Source organism: Montipora foliosa, chromosome 1, assembly GCF_036669935.1.
Source record: "Montipora foliosa isolate CH-2021 chromosome 1, ASM3666993v2, whole genome shotgun sequence".
In the NCBI taxonomy this organism is placed as follows: Eukaryota; Metazoa; Cnidaria; class Anthozoa; order Scleractinia; family Acroporidae; genus Montipora; species Montipora foliosa.
This window is the reverse complement of record NC_090869.1, coordinates 16278535-16296763: the sequence shown is the minus strand read 5'-3', so window position 1 is coordinate 16296763 and position 18229 is coordinate 16278535. Positions and strand designations below refer to the sequence as shown.

The 18229-nt window shown below is 41.6% G+C and overlaps 1 protein-coding gene across 1 annotated transcript in view; it reads left to right on the top strand.

Moving 5' to 3' along the window:
- Positions 1–60: 60 nt before the first annotated feature.
- The window catches only part of LOC137991235 (protein broad-minded-like), a 44053-nt gene continuing 25884 nt past the window's right edge, over positions 61–18229 (top strand). The window contains exons 1-13 of the mRNA XM_068836349.1: positions 61–278; positions 1896–2042; positions 3271–3328; positions 4375–4521; positions 4985–5062; positions 12056–12181; positions 13040–13118; positions 14950–15053; positions 16107–16168; positions 16571–16715; positions 17234–17290; positions 17392–17485; positions 17975–18115. Coding sequence (XP_068692450.1) covers positions 124–278; positions 1896–2042; positions 3271–3328; positions 4375–4521; positions 4985–5062; positions 12056–12181; positions 13040–13118; positions 14950–15053; positions 16107–16168; positions 16571–16715; positions 17234–17290; positions 17392–17485; positions 17975–18115 — 1393 coding nt within the window. The 5' untranslated portion in view covers positions 61–123. The remainder of the gene's footprint in view (positions 279–1895; positions 2043–3270; positions 3329–4374; positions 4522–4984; positions 5063–12055; positions 12182–13039; positions 13119–14949; positions 15054–16106; positions 16169–16570; positions 16716–17233; positions 17291–17391; positions 17486–17974; positions 18116–18229) is intronic.

The window sequence follows — 18229 nt, the reverse complement described above, 5'->3', positions numbered from 1 at the left end:
AGGTTGCGCACCATGCTCCGTGCTGAAAAATGAGGTGTGATAACCTGGTGACGAAAAACAACAACCAAAATGGCGGCTAAGAAAGAAAGAGCTTCGGTGATCCAAAGAGCTGTGTCATAAATTATGGAAAGAAAAGATCCAGACCATCACGACAACTTCTTTGCCAGCTTAAACCAATTAATATTGAGTTTGGAGCCTGCCATAAAGGAGGCTGGCTCTGTTGCTGCAGCAGAGGATATTTTGACCCATTTGGAAGCCACCGATGAGAATTTTCATAAGTGAGTTTTCATACTATAGCTAACGAGTCTGATCTTTTTCTAGATGGTAAGCTTTAACTGTGTAGTAAGTAATATCAATCTGAACTGACATGTTCAGAACTGAATACCTTCAAATGAAATTAGAAGTTCTTTGTGACGAATTAGCAGCTGTTTTCGCTGTATTTTCAGGGTGCCTAAACTAGTTCATTTTTGGCTAAACTGGGAAAAAAGTTTGCCACTTATTTGCATTTTACTTAATGAGAATCGCTTCTATTAGAATATAACTATTTAAGGTAAAAAGCCAATATTAACAGACTTAAGCTATATTAAACGTGTAAGACTCAGAAAAGGTGAAATGATATGACATCGATGACTCCCACCCAAGTTATTCACTTATGTGAACACACCATCTTGCAAATGGATACACAAAAAGGGAGCAACTACAGAATACAGGGCCACATTCGAGAATACTAATGTATTTTTTTGCTGGTCGTGGTAATTCTCATATTCACAACAAAGTTAAAGCCTTGGTTATTTAACGAAGTACATAACATGCAATTTTAATCTTGCTTAAAGCTATTACAATCTCACAACTGTGGAGCCGACAAGCAACCTGAATAGAATAAATTGAAATCAACTGTTGAACCAAACAAGGCACTAAAAATACAGGCATCCAAAGCAAAAAGCAAATGAGCTGGCTTGTCCGTAGAGTTTTGACTGCTGAGTCAAACAAGCCACCAAGCATACAGGCGTAAAATGCAAAAAGCAAACGAGCTGGCTCATCAGAATAGTTTTGACTGCCAAGCCAAACGAGCTGGCTCATCAGTCAGAAGTGGCCCAGTGTATTCTGTAGCTTAGCCACAGGAATTCTCTCATAATAATTATGGTTATCTTTCCTTACTATTTAATTACTGCCTATTTGTAACAATTTTACCAGTTAATCATATCAGCAACATCATCTCCCACTTAGTCATGAACAGTTTCCATAGCAACAAGAGATCTGATTAAAATAAATCAGATCCATTTTTGCAATATTCTGTCAATGATGTCTCAGGAAGAAGGATAATTGACCCTTTTTTAATGAAAAACAAAATTTTAGTTTCGAAAGGAACTGTGGTACTGCGTCGGTGGGAGAAAAACAAATTGATTTTATCAAACGAGTTGATAAAGGTCGAATAACCACCGTGAAACAATTGGAAAGCTGACGTTTCGAACATTAGCCATTTGTCAGAGCGAATGTTCGTTCTTCGCTCTGACGAAGGGCTAAGGCTCGAAACGCCAGCTTTCCAAACCTTTCTCGGTGGTTATTCAACCTTTATCAACTCGTTTGATAAAATCAATTTCTTTTTTAATAACATTACCGGTAGTTATGTTTAATCCATCGACCTCTGGGAGTGAGGCTTAACAGATTTTACTCATCTGGGGCATTTGAGGTGTCAATGGGTTAAACAAAAAATATGTTAAAAAAATTCCTTGTTGAGGAATTAAAAAAATATAAAATAGTTCTGATAGTGTTAAAATTGAACTGAGAAAAAATTAAGAAAATTGAGAAAGACACATGGTTTGTTCATGCCTTGAAAGGTGTCTTGTAGTGGGCATACATATGGTGCTTTACTTGATAATTATGTATTCTATAAGGTATGACTTTGTGCGGCAGCTGAGAAGCCGTATTGACACTGCACTCACACCACTGATTGACAAGAAGTTAGAGCGGCTGGCTGGAAGGGAAGGAGATCGGAACAGTTCTATACCAGCTATAACTGAAGAGATCATAGCTTCTTCTGAGTAAGTTAGTTGGGATGCTAAGGGAAAAACCATTATTGGTGACTGTCTTTTCAAAACCCTGTGTTTAAGAGCCATTTTTTTCATCAAGTTATTGATTTTTAGCATGTCATTTGCTCAGGTTGTTGAAACATTTGTCACCCAAAACATTCCGAGGTCGAATTACCTGAAAGATGAAATTCCATGTGTTATCTAAGGTCAAACCATTATCAATCTTCATATTAATGATAACACTGATAGCATGTTTAAGTTGTGACTCCTCATTAACTCAGGTTTTTAGAATATTAGATTTTAGTAAATTTTCAGCTCCGGCTATTGCATTTCTAGCTTTTTGATTGGCTAAAAAACTCCGACTATGAGCCAATAGTCGAAGTTTTACGTCATATGGAAAATAGTGCGCCAAGATGCTCTTTCCGGACGCTTTGAAAAATTGTGGAAATGAAAATCGGCAAAACCCAGTTTGAGAATTTACTAAGACAATTATTCCATTCGCCCTTGTTGGATATGAAGTGATTATAACCAACTCGCGCTACGCGCCCGTTGGTTATTTTATCACTTCATATCCAACTCGGGCTCATGGAATAATTGTTATAAATCTCTAATTGGAGTGATATTATCTTAGCTAGCAAATCTGGGAGTGAATTCAGTTGAAATTATAATAATTGTAGGCTCCAGAAACTCTTCATTAGCATAATAGCTAGCTTGTGTCTAGATCTCCTTGGCAAGTTTTTTTTGTTTTTTTCCTTAGCTATTGTTTTCATGATCAGTTTCTTGTTAGTTTCATTTTCTTTTTTCTATGTGGTCCTTTCTTCTACAGTGTACGTTAGATACATGTATATGTTTCTCAAGTTCATAAAACATGGAAGATGTGCCAAGAATAAATATTATGCCATTTCTTTTAAAACAATTATATCAAATACAGGTTTTTTTTTTTATCTTAAGCTATTTATTAAAGTGTTGCTTTAGTACTTTGGTCTTTTAAAGGTCATAATTATTTTAACTGACCTTTGCAAAAACAGTAATAACCAATATAGTATTTATTTCAGAGTTTTTGAATTTTGGTAAGTACCTAATTGCAAGTACAATTAATGTACTTTTAAGAGTTGATTTAAAGAATACATCTGTAGAAATTTTATATTCCTTGCTCTGGAGTATGCCCAATAAAAAATTATTAGAATAATTATTATTGCTACTTGAGGAAGCCTTATTTTATTATTGGTTCTGTGTTCAGGTTTGTAAATCTTCAGCAATCAATATTAGCTGATACAAAGGATGCCGTAAATGCTCTGGTATGATAAACATTTTTTTTTCACATTTATTTTATGAGAAATACATACATTAGGAGGCAATGGTTAGGGTGCTTCCCAATAAGTTTGGGAGATTCCAGGTTCAAGACCTGTTCTGACCACTGGTTAAATTTGATCCTCGTAGTCCCTGGTTCAATTTCTCGGTTGCACTGTCTTGGAAATAGCCTACTGGTTTGCCTCTGGTCAGCAGGGATTCTAAACAGTCTGTTGTTGTTGATCTGTTCATTTCATTGGCTCAGAAAAGCCCCAAAACAGTATAGGGAAGTGCCCGTGAAAAAAAGGTATACATGCACATTATATGACTTTGTATAATAATGATCCAAAACTACATATCAATCAAGGGAAAAGTAGTATTCTGTAAATCCTCATGACTCTTTAATTTGGATTCAGGATACAAGTAATTGACATGCATGTCTGTTATAAATTGCAGAAAACTGATTAACAATTTTCCTGTTACCACTGACCCTGTCCTTCACAGGTTTATGAAACAGAGTTTACTCTCTTTGCGGTGACATACATATATCCAGTCCTGATATATAGCATCTTCCAGGGGATAAGTGCAATCAAGTCTCACTGATATTATTGGGTTGTCCAGGAGACTAATTAATGCATTGAATTAAACATTATCAGATCTTTACACATCTTGGCTGTGTTGGTCAGTTCTCTACAATGGCACTGTTGTCTCTTATTAATCTGTTGAGTGTGATCTTCAAGGATGACCAACTGAGGGTTTCTCCTTGCTAAGCCAATCTTGATTCATCTCCACATAGCTCCAAAAATACATTTACAAACTATTACTGTACAATAATGGAGAAAGGAAGACCAAAGATAGATGAATTACTGGTACTTCTTATCCCTAAGGATGGAAAAGGAAGGTTAATAATTATCAATGTCTTTGAAGGGTCCAGAGAATTAAAGCCCGGATGTATGTAACATACATTATAGAACATAAACACACAAACATACTGTAGACACCAAACAAACGTGACATGGACATTGACTATTCCCTAGTTTATCTGGTTTTCCAGATCCAGAGTTATTCTCAGAATCCTCGACTACGTTTATCCGACTACGAACTCACAGAAAACAGAGGGCGACTACAGGGGATGCCGCCATTCAGGCTTTCAGTGGATTCTAGTGATGAAGATTCATCCATGTCATCTTCATTTGGCCAGGTAGTATCCAGTTCACAACATTGCTTTGGTGCAGGAGGAAAAAAAAAAGTTAAGAGGGCTGATTACCATAAACCAAGCAAAAACTGTTTCCTGTTTATTTGTGTCAAACTTGAAGAATGAGTTACAAGAAAAAAGAAATGAAGTGAATGATAATTATTATAATTTTATTAGAAAGCTTGCTTGCATATGCACTGCACAATTCAGTTCAGTTTATTTGCACTTACATGTAGGCCATAAATTGGACTGGAAAAAATATTGGCTCTAAATTATTGTTATAAAAATAAAATGAATATTATTAAGGTTTGAATAAAATATTTGTACGTTTAGTTTCTTGATAACACAAATTTAATTTTATTGGTACATGTGCAGATTTGAATGTAGTGCACAATTTTGCCACTTGTATGGTTTTCACGGTGTATTATGTTAGTGTGCATGTACATGACTTGCTTCTTTGTTCTTTCAGGCTGGCTACATGTTTAACATGTCACCTGAGAAGTTTGGTGAGATTGCTGAAGATCTGGATCCTGTCAAACCATTAAATGTAAAGTTAACAAATTCAGTGTGGTTCAGTGTTGTCTGACGTACTCTTATCAACAACGATACATATGTATTTGTCATCACACATGTTTGGCTGAGTGAGTCCACAACAAGTTTTGACCACTGTGATGACGAATATAATTATTATAGTAGTTGTCAATAAGAGTACAGACAACGCTGATCCACATTCGATTTGTTTTTTACCATTATGATAATATTCAACGTCAAAGAATTTTTTTTTTCAGAACATGACCAGGATAGTTACACAAAGAAAGAGCAAGCGTTGTCCATAACTTTCTCGCATTCTGGTTGGTTTATTTCCCAAAATGAGCGTTTCTGATTGGCTATACAATTGCATGACACTTTGACGCAAGCATGACTTGAGCAGTGTTGTCTGGACTTCTTATAGACAACAGCAAATTAGCCAATCAGATTGCGAGATCACAAGCAATAAATTGTGGTAATTTTTAAGTTATTGGATGGAGAATATGCCTCAGGCTGAAATTTGGGTTTTCCTGAAAAAATGTGTTTGAATTTAGCTCATTTCTGGCTTGTTATTTACAGGTCTCAAGTAACTTGTCAAGAGACAAGAAAAAAAAAAGCATTTTCATGCTTTTACATGTATGACAAACAGCAGTCTACTGTCTGTCATTTCCCATAAATGTAATGCCAAATCTCTCTCATCTTATCTCAGGTATTGATGAAGAGACAAGTGAATCAGATAACGTTTTTTTCTGAATAGTCTGAAAGAAGTTGACAGTGCTTCTGAGAGCAAAATAATATTATTGCTGCAGCAGCCTGTTGTTTGTCGTACCAGAGGACTGAGCTATGAACATACTTCTCATCAATACTTTGGATGCCAGAAGCTATTTTTCATGTTTTGAGTAATACATGTAATTATTGCTTCGCAAAGCGACTAGCCCTATATCATAATGCAGTCACTGTGACTTCTTATTGTCTTTGTCTTTTTGCTGTATCTTAAGCTTGGAATGTTTAAGTTCATTTAACGCCCACGTCGCCAGTGGAGGGTAGGTGCCCAGGAAGCCTGGGGGCTGCAACCGCAGTCACATCCCCAAGGCGCTAGAACACCCGACTGGCCTGCCCAACCCGCAACCAAGCCACGAGCCCCCCGCGCCAGGCCCCCCTAAGGCACCCGTCACACTTGAGCCAGATAGCTCAGTGGAATAATAATAATAATAATAATAATAACACACAAAAAAAAAGAGCACAAAAAAAAAAAGAAAGGGGGGGAGAGGGAGGGAACGCCGAGAACCACTAAACTCCTAAACCGACTCACAACGCCACGCCAACAGAGCAACAAACACGCTGCAAGCACATTGGACAACGCATGCACTACGCAGGAATACCGCTGAACCATGTCAGCCCCAGGGCTCCCCCAACCTAAAGAGTGCTGCAAACGCTACAAAAACGCATAACAACGCTAACAAACGCCTGCAAAACGCTACTGACCGGACTAGCTCCCGGTCGTGAACCATGTAACTATAACAAACGCTACAGAACGCACCAAAACGCTGAACAACGCTACCAGACGGCCAAGACACTAACAACCGCCTGCAAAACACTACTGACCAGACTAGCTCCTAGTCGTTAACTATGTTAAATTTTATTTAACTATATTTAACGCCCACGTCGCCAGTGGAGGGTAGGTGCCCAGGAAGCCTGGGGGCTGCAACCGCAGTCACATCCCCAAGGCGCTAGAACACCCGACTGGCCTGCCCAACCCGCAACCAAGCCACGAGCCCCCCGCGCCATGCCGAAGGGATCTCCGGGTAAGAAGAACCCGGAGCAAGGGGGCTCGGGGCAACTAGGCCTAAGCCCCCGATAGCCCAAACCTGAGGCACCCACCCCCGCTGGTAACCAGAGTAATCCACTACCTGTTACGCCACCAACTGGGAGGAAACACGGACAATGGAACTAACTGGAGTTCTGATATAGATCTGGTATGCCTCGCTCAACCAACGCCCCAAGGTTTTGATCAGGTGATCCGGAACACCATGTGCCGCTGCAGTGGTCGCCGCCCCAATCCGGAAACTATGGCCGGAGTAGGCGCCGGAGTACCCAGCCCCATGTAGGGTAGACTGCAAAAAGGATGATAGCTGCTGCCGGGTTAGAGGACGACCATCACTAAACAAGAACAGGGGCCCTGGAGAAGACCCACGCAGAGACAAGTACGTGCCCAGCGCTGTTATGGGGCACACAGAGCCTGAGCCACGCCCCAAGTAGATATCACAACCCGCACGGAAGGGGTCTGTCTTGGAACACTTGATACGGACTTTGAAACAAGAGGGATTCACCAAGGAGTCCGCTTGCAGGTCGCTAACAGTCATATGGGTGTGAGGATCAAAGGCCGAGTTGACCGTGAATTCGCCCGCACGCAAAAACCCAAAAAATGCCAAGCAGCACGCAGCCCACAACATCACATGGTCTCTAGTAGACAGGTCCAAAGAGCACTGAATGACCTTCAGATGATCAACGGTGATAGGTAGGCGCCTGGGTGACACTGGACCTTGAACTCGCTTAATACCCCTTAGCAGACGCTGCAAACGAAGACAGTTGACTAGCGGGTCGTGAAGGCCATGGTCAATGTGAAGGGAGCGCACTGCTGATAGATAGACCTTGATGGAGGAATGGTTCAGGTTGTCGGCCAGGAAGGAAGCAAAGCGCATGAGAGTCTCCTCAGTGGCTGGGGGGATGGAGCCATCCTGGTTTGCACGACCATCCTGGCGGCAAAAGTCTGTAAATCGACGTTGGGCGGATCGGTACACTCGTCGGGTGGAAGGTGCAAGACCTTGGGTAAGTAAGAACTGACACTTCTGAGTCAAGGCATCTGAAGCGCTGCCAGAAGGGAAGCAGGAATAGGAGACGGGGTTGGGTCGGCCTGTGGCTCCAGGCGTCTGAACCGCTGAAATTGGAATCGAGAGAGTGCATCAGCAACTGGATTAGCTTTGCCTCGAACAGATGAAGCTGTAAATGAGAAGGAATGATGGATGGCCAGCATAGTCAAATAACGCAGCAACACCATTAGGTTTTTGTCCCGCGAGGTGCCAGACTTAAGTACAGCCACCACAGACTCGTTGTCACAAAAGAACTCGACCCGCCGAGATACCCACTGACAGCCCCACAGATAGGCTGCCACTACAATTGGGAAGAGCTCCTTGTACGCTATAGATGAGGAACTTTGTGCAGCTGACCAGGCACCAGCAAACCAGTGGGTTTTAAAAATAGCTCCATAGCCCAAAGAGCCCGCTGCATCCGATGAGACCTGGAAGTCCGGGAGAGGTGCCCATGTGGGCATGCAGAAAAAACTGAGGCCATCCCAAGTTTGGAACAGTTCCCGCCACCAGGTTAAATCCCGCCGAAATTCCTGGTTAAGCCTAATGGGGTGATCATCACGGCGAAAGGCACAAAGCAAGTCGATCATCCGGCGAAGGAATGTCCTACCCTGTGGGGCGACCTTGCAGGCGTGATGGAGATGGCCAATCAGGGATTCCAGCTCGCGACGTTTACAAAAACGTTTTGCCGACCACTCATCTAACAGTGAAACAATCCTATCTCTCTTGTCAGTCGGAAGGCGAGCCTGAAGGTTCTCGGAGTCAAGTTCAATCCCAAGGATTGTAAGACGAGTCGCGGGTCCCTCCAACTTATCTGGATGAAGGGGAAGGCCAAGTTTTGTACACAGACGAACGCAGGTTTGAAGGTTGTTGTGGCACACAGGGGACGCCGGTGGGCCCAAAGTGAGGAAATCGTCCAAGTAATGACGGAGAAATGTAACCTCATAATTGTGAACCAGGATCCATTCAACCAGGTCTGCAATGGCGGTGAAAATAAATGGTGCTGAACGCAGCCCAAAAGGGAGCACCAAATCCACAAAATATTGCCCATGCCACTTTATGCCAAGAAGGGGGCGATCGTCTGGGTGGATAGCCACATTCCGATATGCACTGGCCACGTCGAACTTGGCCATTAACGTTCCTCGACCCAGAGACATTATGCCATCAATGAAAGCATCCACTGAAACATACTGAACTGTAAACGGGGGCTTAGGGATGCCGTCATTGACGCTTTGCCCCTCTGGGGATGATAGGTCTAAAATGAGACGCCACTTCCCAGGCTGATTAGTTTTGGGGATAACCCCGAAACGACTTATTTGCAATGACGGAAGCGGGGGCACTGGAAAAGGACCTGCCACCCTGCCAGAAGAGACTTCAGCTTGCAAGTAGGAGTCAATCACTGATGGGTGCTCAGCAGAGCTATGCATGTTTGAAGATGCAGATTTGAGGGACACCAAGGATGGGTCAAAGCCTATCCGAAATCCATCCCGTATGCCAGAAGTCACAAATGCCACAGCTGACTTGTTGGGATGGTGGCATAATTCGGCTTGAAATTGATCCAACTGTAATGGTGTGACCTGAGACACCGGAGATAACGGGGCAAAAGAGACAACTGGAACGCTGGGCTTAACTGGAACAGAAACGGGAACTGAGACTGGAACCTAAACTGGAACAGGACAAAACAACTTTGCCAACTGAGGCAATCCATTCGGCTGGCGAGGCAACGCAATCACATCATTCAAACTATGTACAAACACAACACTGGGCGAACCTCGCCCCTCAGTACTGTCCCCTGCTCCCTCCAGGGGAGGGGGAACGGGAACGAAATCCAGCTGAGCGGGGAAAGGGGCAGTTAGCCTTGGTATGCTCTCCCTCGCAATTGCTGCAGTTGTGGCGGAACTTGCACTTCCCAAATAGCCACCGGCATTTCCCTTCATTCCAGGAATGGCAGAATGGTGTGCGTCGGTGGGAGTCTGGGCTGTCTGAGGAAGACTGAGGAAACCCGGAAAGGGAAGACGGCCTTGGTTGCAGTGAGGACGATGCTGGCAAACCCAAATGAAAACTATACAGATCCAAATTCATTTTGGACCAATCCGTAAGGCCCGAGGCAGCGGCATCCCTTCTGAAGGCCAGATCGTATTCAAGCCAAGCCAGACCTGGATATTGGCGGGCTGTTTGAATAATGAGCAGCTTATATCTGGTCAAGTCTAACCAACGCAGGGGGTGAGAGGCACACAGGACCAGCTGGAAAATCGTGAAGGCCTCAGTCCAAGTAAGAATATCCTTGATTTCAACCTGCCTGCGTTTTACGTTGGACACCAGGAGTTTACCCTCCAGGAAGGTCTGTGGTTCCTGATCCCCAGCTCGGAGATTGACTGTAAGTAGATCCGCCAACTCCACGAACTGGCCCTCGATGATCTTCTTGGCCAATTTTGCCGGGACTGGTGCATGACCAGGACCAACAATGAAAGCCTTCTCAGACGTAGGCACTGATCCAGAGTTACCAAAACTTGGCAGGCTGCCGGATACACTGGGACTCGCGAATGGAGAGGTAATGGGGGCCATGAAGCGGGCCGAGCTTGAGTCAGTGATGGCCGACACAGGAGAAAAGGTAGGAATGAAGGCCGGCAAAGTAAACGTACCTGATGACGCCCCAAAAGCCATAGACGAGACATTGACATCACAAGAAACAGCAGTCGATCCAGAGGAGCTAGATGGAGTGACGCCAACAGAAGTGCCAAGGACGGAAGGGGGTAATGGCGAGGGGGCACTCCCTTGAATTGAAGAGATGATAGTCGGAAGGGTGCTTCCAAGCGCGCGAACAACAGCCTCGGCGATCGAATCGACGGCCAAAGGCGCCACGGGGCCAGAGGGAGCCATAGAAACCACCATCGGCGCGGGGGACAAGAGAGGTATGTCCTCCGAACGAAGTCCAGCGGACAAGCTATTGTTGGTTGAACGAGGTGGGTTCGGCATGATGTATGATCGAACACCAACCAGCGACGAGCGAGTTAGAGGCGACCACGAAAAAGAAGTGAAAAAACGAACCAACAAACACGACAGAGAGCGAGAAAAAACCGCGGGCGATGAAGGACGAAATCCTTTGGCCACGCTAACGGATCGGCGAGCACACTACGGTCCAGGGACGAAAGAGCGACGAGTGAAGGAAAGACAAACCAATAAACACGACAGCCGCCGAAGAAAAAACCCTGGTCGATGACTGACGAAATCCTTAGAATTTATTCCTTTGTTGACCACAACTGGGAACCGCTACACTAAGCCCGTCAAAATAAACGTATCGGAGCACACGATGGTCCGAGGCACGAAAGAGCGATGAGCGAGTACAGACAAACCAACAGACACGACAGAGGGCGAGGAAACCACGGTCGATGACGGAAGAAATCCTTGTGTTTTCTCTATTGTTGTTTTCCTTTGTTGACCACAACTGGGAACCGCTACACTAAGCCCGCCAAAGAAACGCCACGCTATCTGAGCGACGAGCCGACTATCGGAACTGGTACAAGAGAAGGTAAGACGAACCACAACGCGGCGGTGAAGACGAGATGGAGACGGTCGAAGATCGAAGAACTTCTATTTCAACCTGGACAGCGACCGAGATAGCCAACGAAGCGAGAAGAAGAACGCCGAGAACCACTAAACTCCTAAACCGACTCACAACGCCACGCCAACAGAGCAACAAACACGCTGCAAGCACATTGGACAACGCATGCACTACGCAGGAATACCGCTGAACCATGTCAGCCCCAGGGCTCCCCCAACCTAAAGATTGCTGCAAACGCTACAAAAACGCATAACAACGCTAACAAACGCCTGCAAAACGCTACTGACCGGACTAGCTCCCGGTCGTGAACCATGTAACTATAACAAACGCTACAGAACGCACCAAAACGCTGAACAACGCTACCAGACGGCCAAGACACTAACAACCGCCTGCAAAACACTACTGACCAGACTAGCTCCTAGTCGTTAACTATGTTAAATTTTATTTAACTATATTAAAATGCTAGAAAAAGCCTAAACCCTTAGACTCCCAAGTTTTTCAAGTTGCATTTAACACTTTTTCATTATCCCCTGGCCAGTGTTTACGTGTACTTCTAGGCTCATCTCTTTTGTTCTTGTCACAGGTGCGTATTAAAGCCTTGAACACATTGTACCAGTTCCCTTTGTCTGATGAACTAACAAGCAACAATTCCGAGGGCATTAGAAAAGGCCTGTTGGCTGCACTAGCAGATGATGATGAGCAGCTTTCAGTAAGCTATGTCATGTAAAACCTCTTGTTCCTTAAAAGTGTCCTTCACCTTATATAAGTAACTTTTCCACTACATTACAAGTACTTATTATTCCACTATTATGCCATTTTACCGTATTTGGTCAAGAGAACGCGCAAAATATGAGACGGTAATGTACATAGCAAATACAGTGTACGGACGGAACGGGAGTTTTTCAATGAAAGGAATTGTCAACACGATGCAAAGACTGAGAATTTACTAGGGAATTTGGTTTGTTATCGCTTGTCACTCATCGTTTCATTTATCCTGTCCCATAAGGACATTTGGCTAGCTTTTGTGCCCTTACCAAAATAAATTTGAAGCAAAATGACACACTTTTGTAGTGGAATAATAAATCTCTTATTCGATGGTTTAACACATAATACTCACGGACATAATTGCTCATATTTTTCCAAGCTCACAGAGGATATGCTGGAAATAATTGAATGGATAACAGTAGAAATGGCAGTTGGAAGTGTGCTGTTTGGAATAACCTGACTGTTAATCCTTTGGCTCCTAGGAGTGCACCATAGTCTACTTATTTTCACTTCACTTCCCTCAATGGAAGAAAGCTTGTAGATGATTGAAGGGGTTGTTTCCTCTTCTGTTGCTGGGCTCACAATGGGCAATTTTGCTGCTTACAATTTATAATTATTGATGATTATTATTAAGATTGTGTAGTCTAAGCTTACACATACAGTTCATGTAACTTGGTTCATAAGAAACACAAATCCTCCTACAACTTGCTCCCATAGACAGTCTTACTAGGCTACATGTAAGCTGCGTTTAGTATCCGTAAGAATTGAAAATGTTCATTAATTCCTTTTTTTTTTCTTCTAGGACAAGAGCCTTAAATTTCATGCAAAAATGTTCATGGCCTCGTCTGCTCATGTAACTAAAGAGATATACACTTGCTTATGTAAGGTGACAATGAATAAATTATTTATTAATGTATTTTGTGGAAGTTCTTTAATAGAACAGGGATGGCGGAGCCTATTTTCAAGTGGGGGGGGGGGGGTGGGGGGCTTCAAAACGAGCGCTTGAGGCATGAGTTTGTATAGAGGCTCAGAAATGGTATTAATTTTTCAGCATTCACCCCATAATAATTACCAGTATATGATTGTCTTCCTTGGAAAAAATCAACCTGTTTTATTAATTAATTAAAGTATAAAATGACAGGTACTTGTTTCATTTTGCTTTTGCAGCAGTATTCTTGAGGTTTTCTGAATTTGATACATATTTCTCAGCCTTCCGTGATATTATATCCTGGCCTTAGTTCACCAACCTGTGCTTTTACACATGTTAAAAAATATGTAAACATGAAAAGTTTCCGACAGGTTTTGTACGAGGTCATAGCTATGTAAATTCTTGTCGCTAAATAAAGAAAGGCCTGTTAGATGGATACCGGCTTGCAGATCCTTGATACCTGCCTGGTTAATTAAATCTTGTTTGGGTACATTCAAAGATAATTTCTCTTCATTTAGATCTCTACAAAGCACTCTATATTGGTGTTGTGACCCAACATCAGTTACCACTACGGCACACAGTGACATGCATGTCCTGTGTGATTCCCTCGGGCCAGTCTCCAGCTCACACCAAACTAATTCAACCTCATTTCACAATAATCTGAGGTGAATTGGACTTCCTTTGTTTTATTTTCCTCCTTCTTTATTTCTTCATCTATTTCTCATATTTGTAACTTCTCGTGTTTACAACTTAATGGGCATCTGATCATAGTCATGTTAAGATGGGCACTAGAAATGAATAAATTATTATTATTAAATTATTATTATTATTATTATTATTATTATTATTATTATTATTATTATTATTATCATAATGTACCTTACACTAAAACAAAAATATGTCATTTCTGTAAAAAGTGGGAGGTTAAGCCCCCCCGGCTCCCCCCTGCTCTGCCGTCCCTATAGAAACCTTTCATGATCACTCCTTAGTGTGATAATAGTAAATGTAAATAAGCTACTGTAGCTGTAGCAAATTGTAGTGGTAAATGAGGCAGCACCAAAATCCTGGAATCTCTGGCTTTTGCTTAATATACTTAAGTTTGTCAAATGAAGAGGTTCGTTTTCAAAAAGGACTTTCGGTGCTGGGTTGGCAGCATAAGAAACTGGAAGTTTTTATTTTATCAAACAAGTTGATAAGATAAATTAACCACCATAAGAGAGACTTGCAAGGTAACAAGTGTTGGCCCTTTGTTAGAGCGAGTATAAAAGTTAGTTTGTCCAGTTAACATCCCTTTGCATGATAAAGATTTCAAAGTTACAATTAAGTATCATTAAGCAACTTTTCAGTAGGTAACAGTACATTGTGTAAAATTACAACCAGTTGCAAATTCCTGAGGCAGAAACAGCCTAATTATTTGTACATCAACAGGCAATAATATTATTGTGAATTTATTGCCTGTTGACATACCAATAATTAGTTCATTTAATCTTGGTTAAAAAACCCAACTTGTGTTAGTATGCGCTCACTTGCCTATTTACAAGGCACCTGCAGTGGAATTGAATTAAAAACAACTCTTTTAAATACTAGACAGAAATCCATCAAAGAGAGATTTGAATAGCAATCAAAATTAATGCAAATCTGGCATTCTAGTAAGTACTTAGCACCTGGAACCTGACATGGTGGAGATGAGAGGTTTCTCTTGCGTCTTAACAAATTTTTTATATTTCTTTCGATTTGCTGGTCAACAGCCTTGACCCTCGCATTTTCCTACTTGTTTTTTGTAGCTGAACACCTTTGTTGCTACTTCACTGATAATCATTTCCATCGAGTCAACTTAGAAAATGGCCTGGATGTATCAACCAGAGGCAGCATGAGATTACTGAAAAGGGTATGGCTTTATTACAAGTCAGCTAAATTTTAATCATGTGACTGGGCAGTGTTCCAGATAAAATAGGAGTTTCCAGTCGATAATTGAATAGAACTGTGTGGACACTGTGTGACCCAGTTTAATAAACTGTAATCATGTAACCTGCAAAACGTTGTTATAGCTTCAAAAACGTGTGGCATTCAGAATCGACGAATTTCACTTCCATTTCATTGCAGGCACTCCCTTCCTCTAATTTAATTATCAATGGTCGTAATCTGGAACACTGTGCAGTTAAGGCTTTTCGACATCTCAGGAGTACAACTCTTACATTCAGGGCTCAGCGAGACGCGGGCCAGGGCAGGGATTACTCCCCACTGCTTTCAGATATACTGCCAGCTTCTGCTTGTTCATTATTCTTTTCCACCTAATTTACCCATTCACCCATGAGGCTCCCTAGGACACACCCAGTTGATGAGTAAAAGTGTCTGGCATTGGACAGTTAAATCTGTAAAGTCTCACTCTAAGGAATTGATGGGTTAATACTGATTTGATTTGCCTGTCAACTTGAAATCTTATTGAAAGTCCTGGTGTCCAATACATTGTACTTGTAATTAATGTGAACCCATCAGGTGAAAAAAAAAACATTGCTAACTTTAAATGAAGACTTGCAAACATCTTTTCTAATGCTTCTATTGTTGTTTACATATGTGTAGGAAGGACAAATTGCTCAAGGAGACTTTTTAGTAGGAGCTACTGATTCCTTCGCAATTTTGAAACCACTTAAAACCTAGCAGTTCCTTTCGGAACGAGCTTGTTTTTTTCAACAAGATCATTGCATTGTGAATCTTCTTGCAACAACCTACTCTTGAAGTGGCTAAATAGAAAGAGCACTAGCTCCCAGACCACGTCAAGCCAGGGCCTTATATCTTTTGCCTAAAAAGAAAAAAATAGGATAATGCAGTGAGAAGGATGACCGTGACAATAATTATTACAATTATGTAAAGTGAAACATACAGTCATGTAGTTATCGATTTTGTTTCCATCTTAATATTATAGCATTTTGTCGCTTTGCAGTTCAGACTACTGAATGAATTTCAACATGAAGTTTCGTCATTTTGGATCAGATATCCTGAATGGTATGAAATATAATGTCACTGGTTAATTAAGAATTTAATTAACAATTATTCGCCAAAGGCGAAGTGATCGTCTCAGTGAATATTCACCGATAATCACTGACCCTGAGCCGAATAATTGTTTTAGTATAAAATAATACACTGGTGGTTATTTCAAAAAAGAGAAAAAAAAAACATTTCAACGCGAAATCATCTTCACTTACAGTGGCAAAACGACTACTGGCAGCCATTTTGTCCGTCGAGGTGATTATCGGCTGATAAGCTGAGATAGCGAGCCAATGAGAGAGTGCGATTTTGTATAATCACCTGTGTATTTATACTAATGACTTGTAGTTATTGGTTAGCTGTTGCTCTTCCCTAAAGTTATGAATTGTGGCCTTTACCAGTTGTTTTCTTCAACGTCAGGTTTCTAGAGTCTGTCCTGGAAAGCACTTTTGATCTCCTGTCTGCCAGCCCTGGCCCTGGGTTTTCTTCTGGTTTGCAGTGTATGACTCCTCTTCATTTCCTGGCATTAGTCGACCCAAAGGCCACTTGGTTCAAAAAGTGGATGGTAAGATTAGTCGTCAAATCACCAATCAAACATTTTTGTGGCTTGAAATCTAACATGAACTAAAAGCAGGAAATTTTTATTGAGAACAATAATGTGATTTAGTGGACAGCAATGTATTATATGACTTGCTAAAATTATTCACCAATGGTAGCTCACGTACCATATGATAAATATAGTTTTTGCCGGTATTGATCTGTGTTCTGTGGACTATTTGATGATAAAATGTGTAATTAGCAATTATATTGGTCCAGTACTAACACTTGACAAAACAATATGATTTTTTTGCTGTAGGATTGTTAGCCAATGTGTGGCAAATATTGACCAGGGTTGGTTTTGATGTTGATTGGGTAGTGCTTTAATGTTCAGATAATGGCAGGGATTCACCTGTATTAGGCCAATTTTGGTTGGCAAGGATTAATATCAGCAATGTTGTCAGTATTTTCTTTTAACTTTTTTTTCACCTTAAAATACGTAGTGGCCTCTTTAATAAGCAAAATTAATGACTGTTTTTCATGTAGCATGGAAACTACAGCAGGACAGTCGCAATAAAGGAACTCCAAAAACATCCCTCTTTGGTAAGGTTTTGGTTGATCTTGAAACAAAAAGATCTTCAATATTTTTCTTTCAGTCTACAGATTACGTGTACTTTTCATGTGATTTTCTATTTTTATTGTAGCTAGCAGAATCTATATGCCACTGCATGGACTTCTCAAGGACGTGTAAAACTCTCCAGTCCTTAGATGTGTTGGTACTCAATGAACGGTACAGTGGTGAGTGAATTATGTTTAGTTTTCAGGTTTTGCATTGCTATTGTTTGCAGTAGCTAGGGAGAAATGAGAACTCAAATTGACTGGGAAAATCAAATAGGAGTATGTCAATATCATTCAACAATTTAAGCAAATAATAAGCACTTAAAGACTGGTCCCGAGGGAAACAGTTAATTTTGTTTCCTTAGAATCTCAGATTCAATGGAAACAAAATTAACTGTTTCCCGAGGGAGCATTCATTAAGTGATCTGTTATATAACACAACAGAAAAAACATGCAACAGAGGTCGTTGGCCAACATTCGTGGGTAACAGTGCACTGTTACCCTCTGATGTCATAGAATCTGCAATGTTGCCCACTCAGAGACTTGGGGGAGGCGGGCGGGGACAGTTTTATTGAGATTTCATGTGACCTGGAAGTAACCAAGGAGAGCGCGCGCTGTTTGGTAAAAAATCCCAGCTATATTACTGATTATCCACTTATTTACCTTTAGACGGTAATAGCGATGGGCTGTGTTACACTTCCCAAGACTTGGAGTATATCTACTTTGTTCACTCCCTCTGCCTTCTTGGCAGAGTGCTTCTGTACAGTGGTGGAAGGGCCTTATTTCCTGTGCTGATTCCTGATTTGGAAGGTAACAACATTCTCTATTTTCGAATTCCCAATAATACACTTTGTTTGCCCCCCAAATTCTGCAAAAACCATTGTTTTCAAATGCTCTTGGGAATATGCAGTGTCCCCAAGAGCA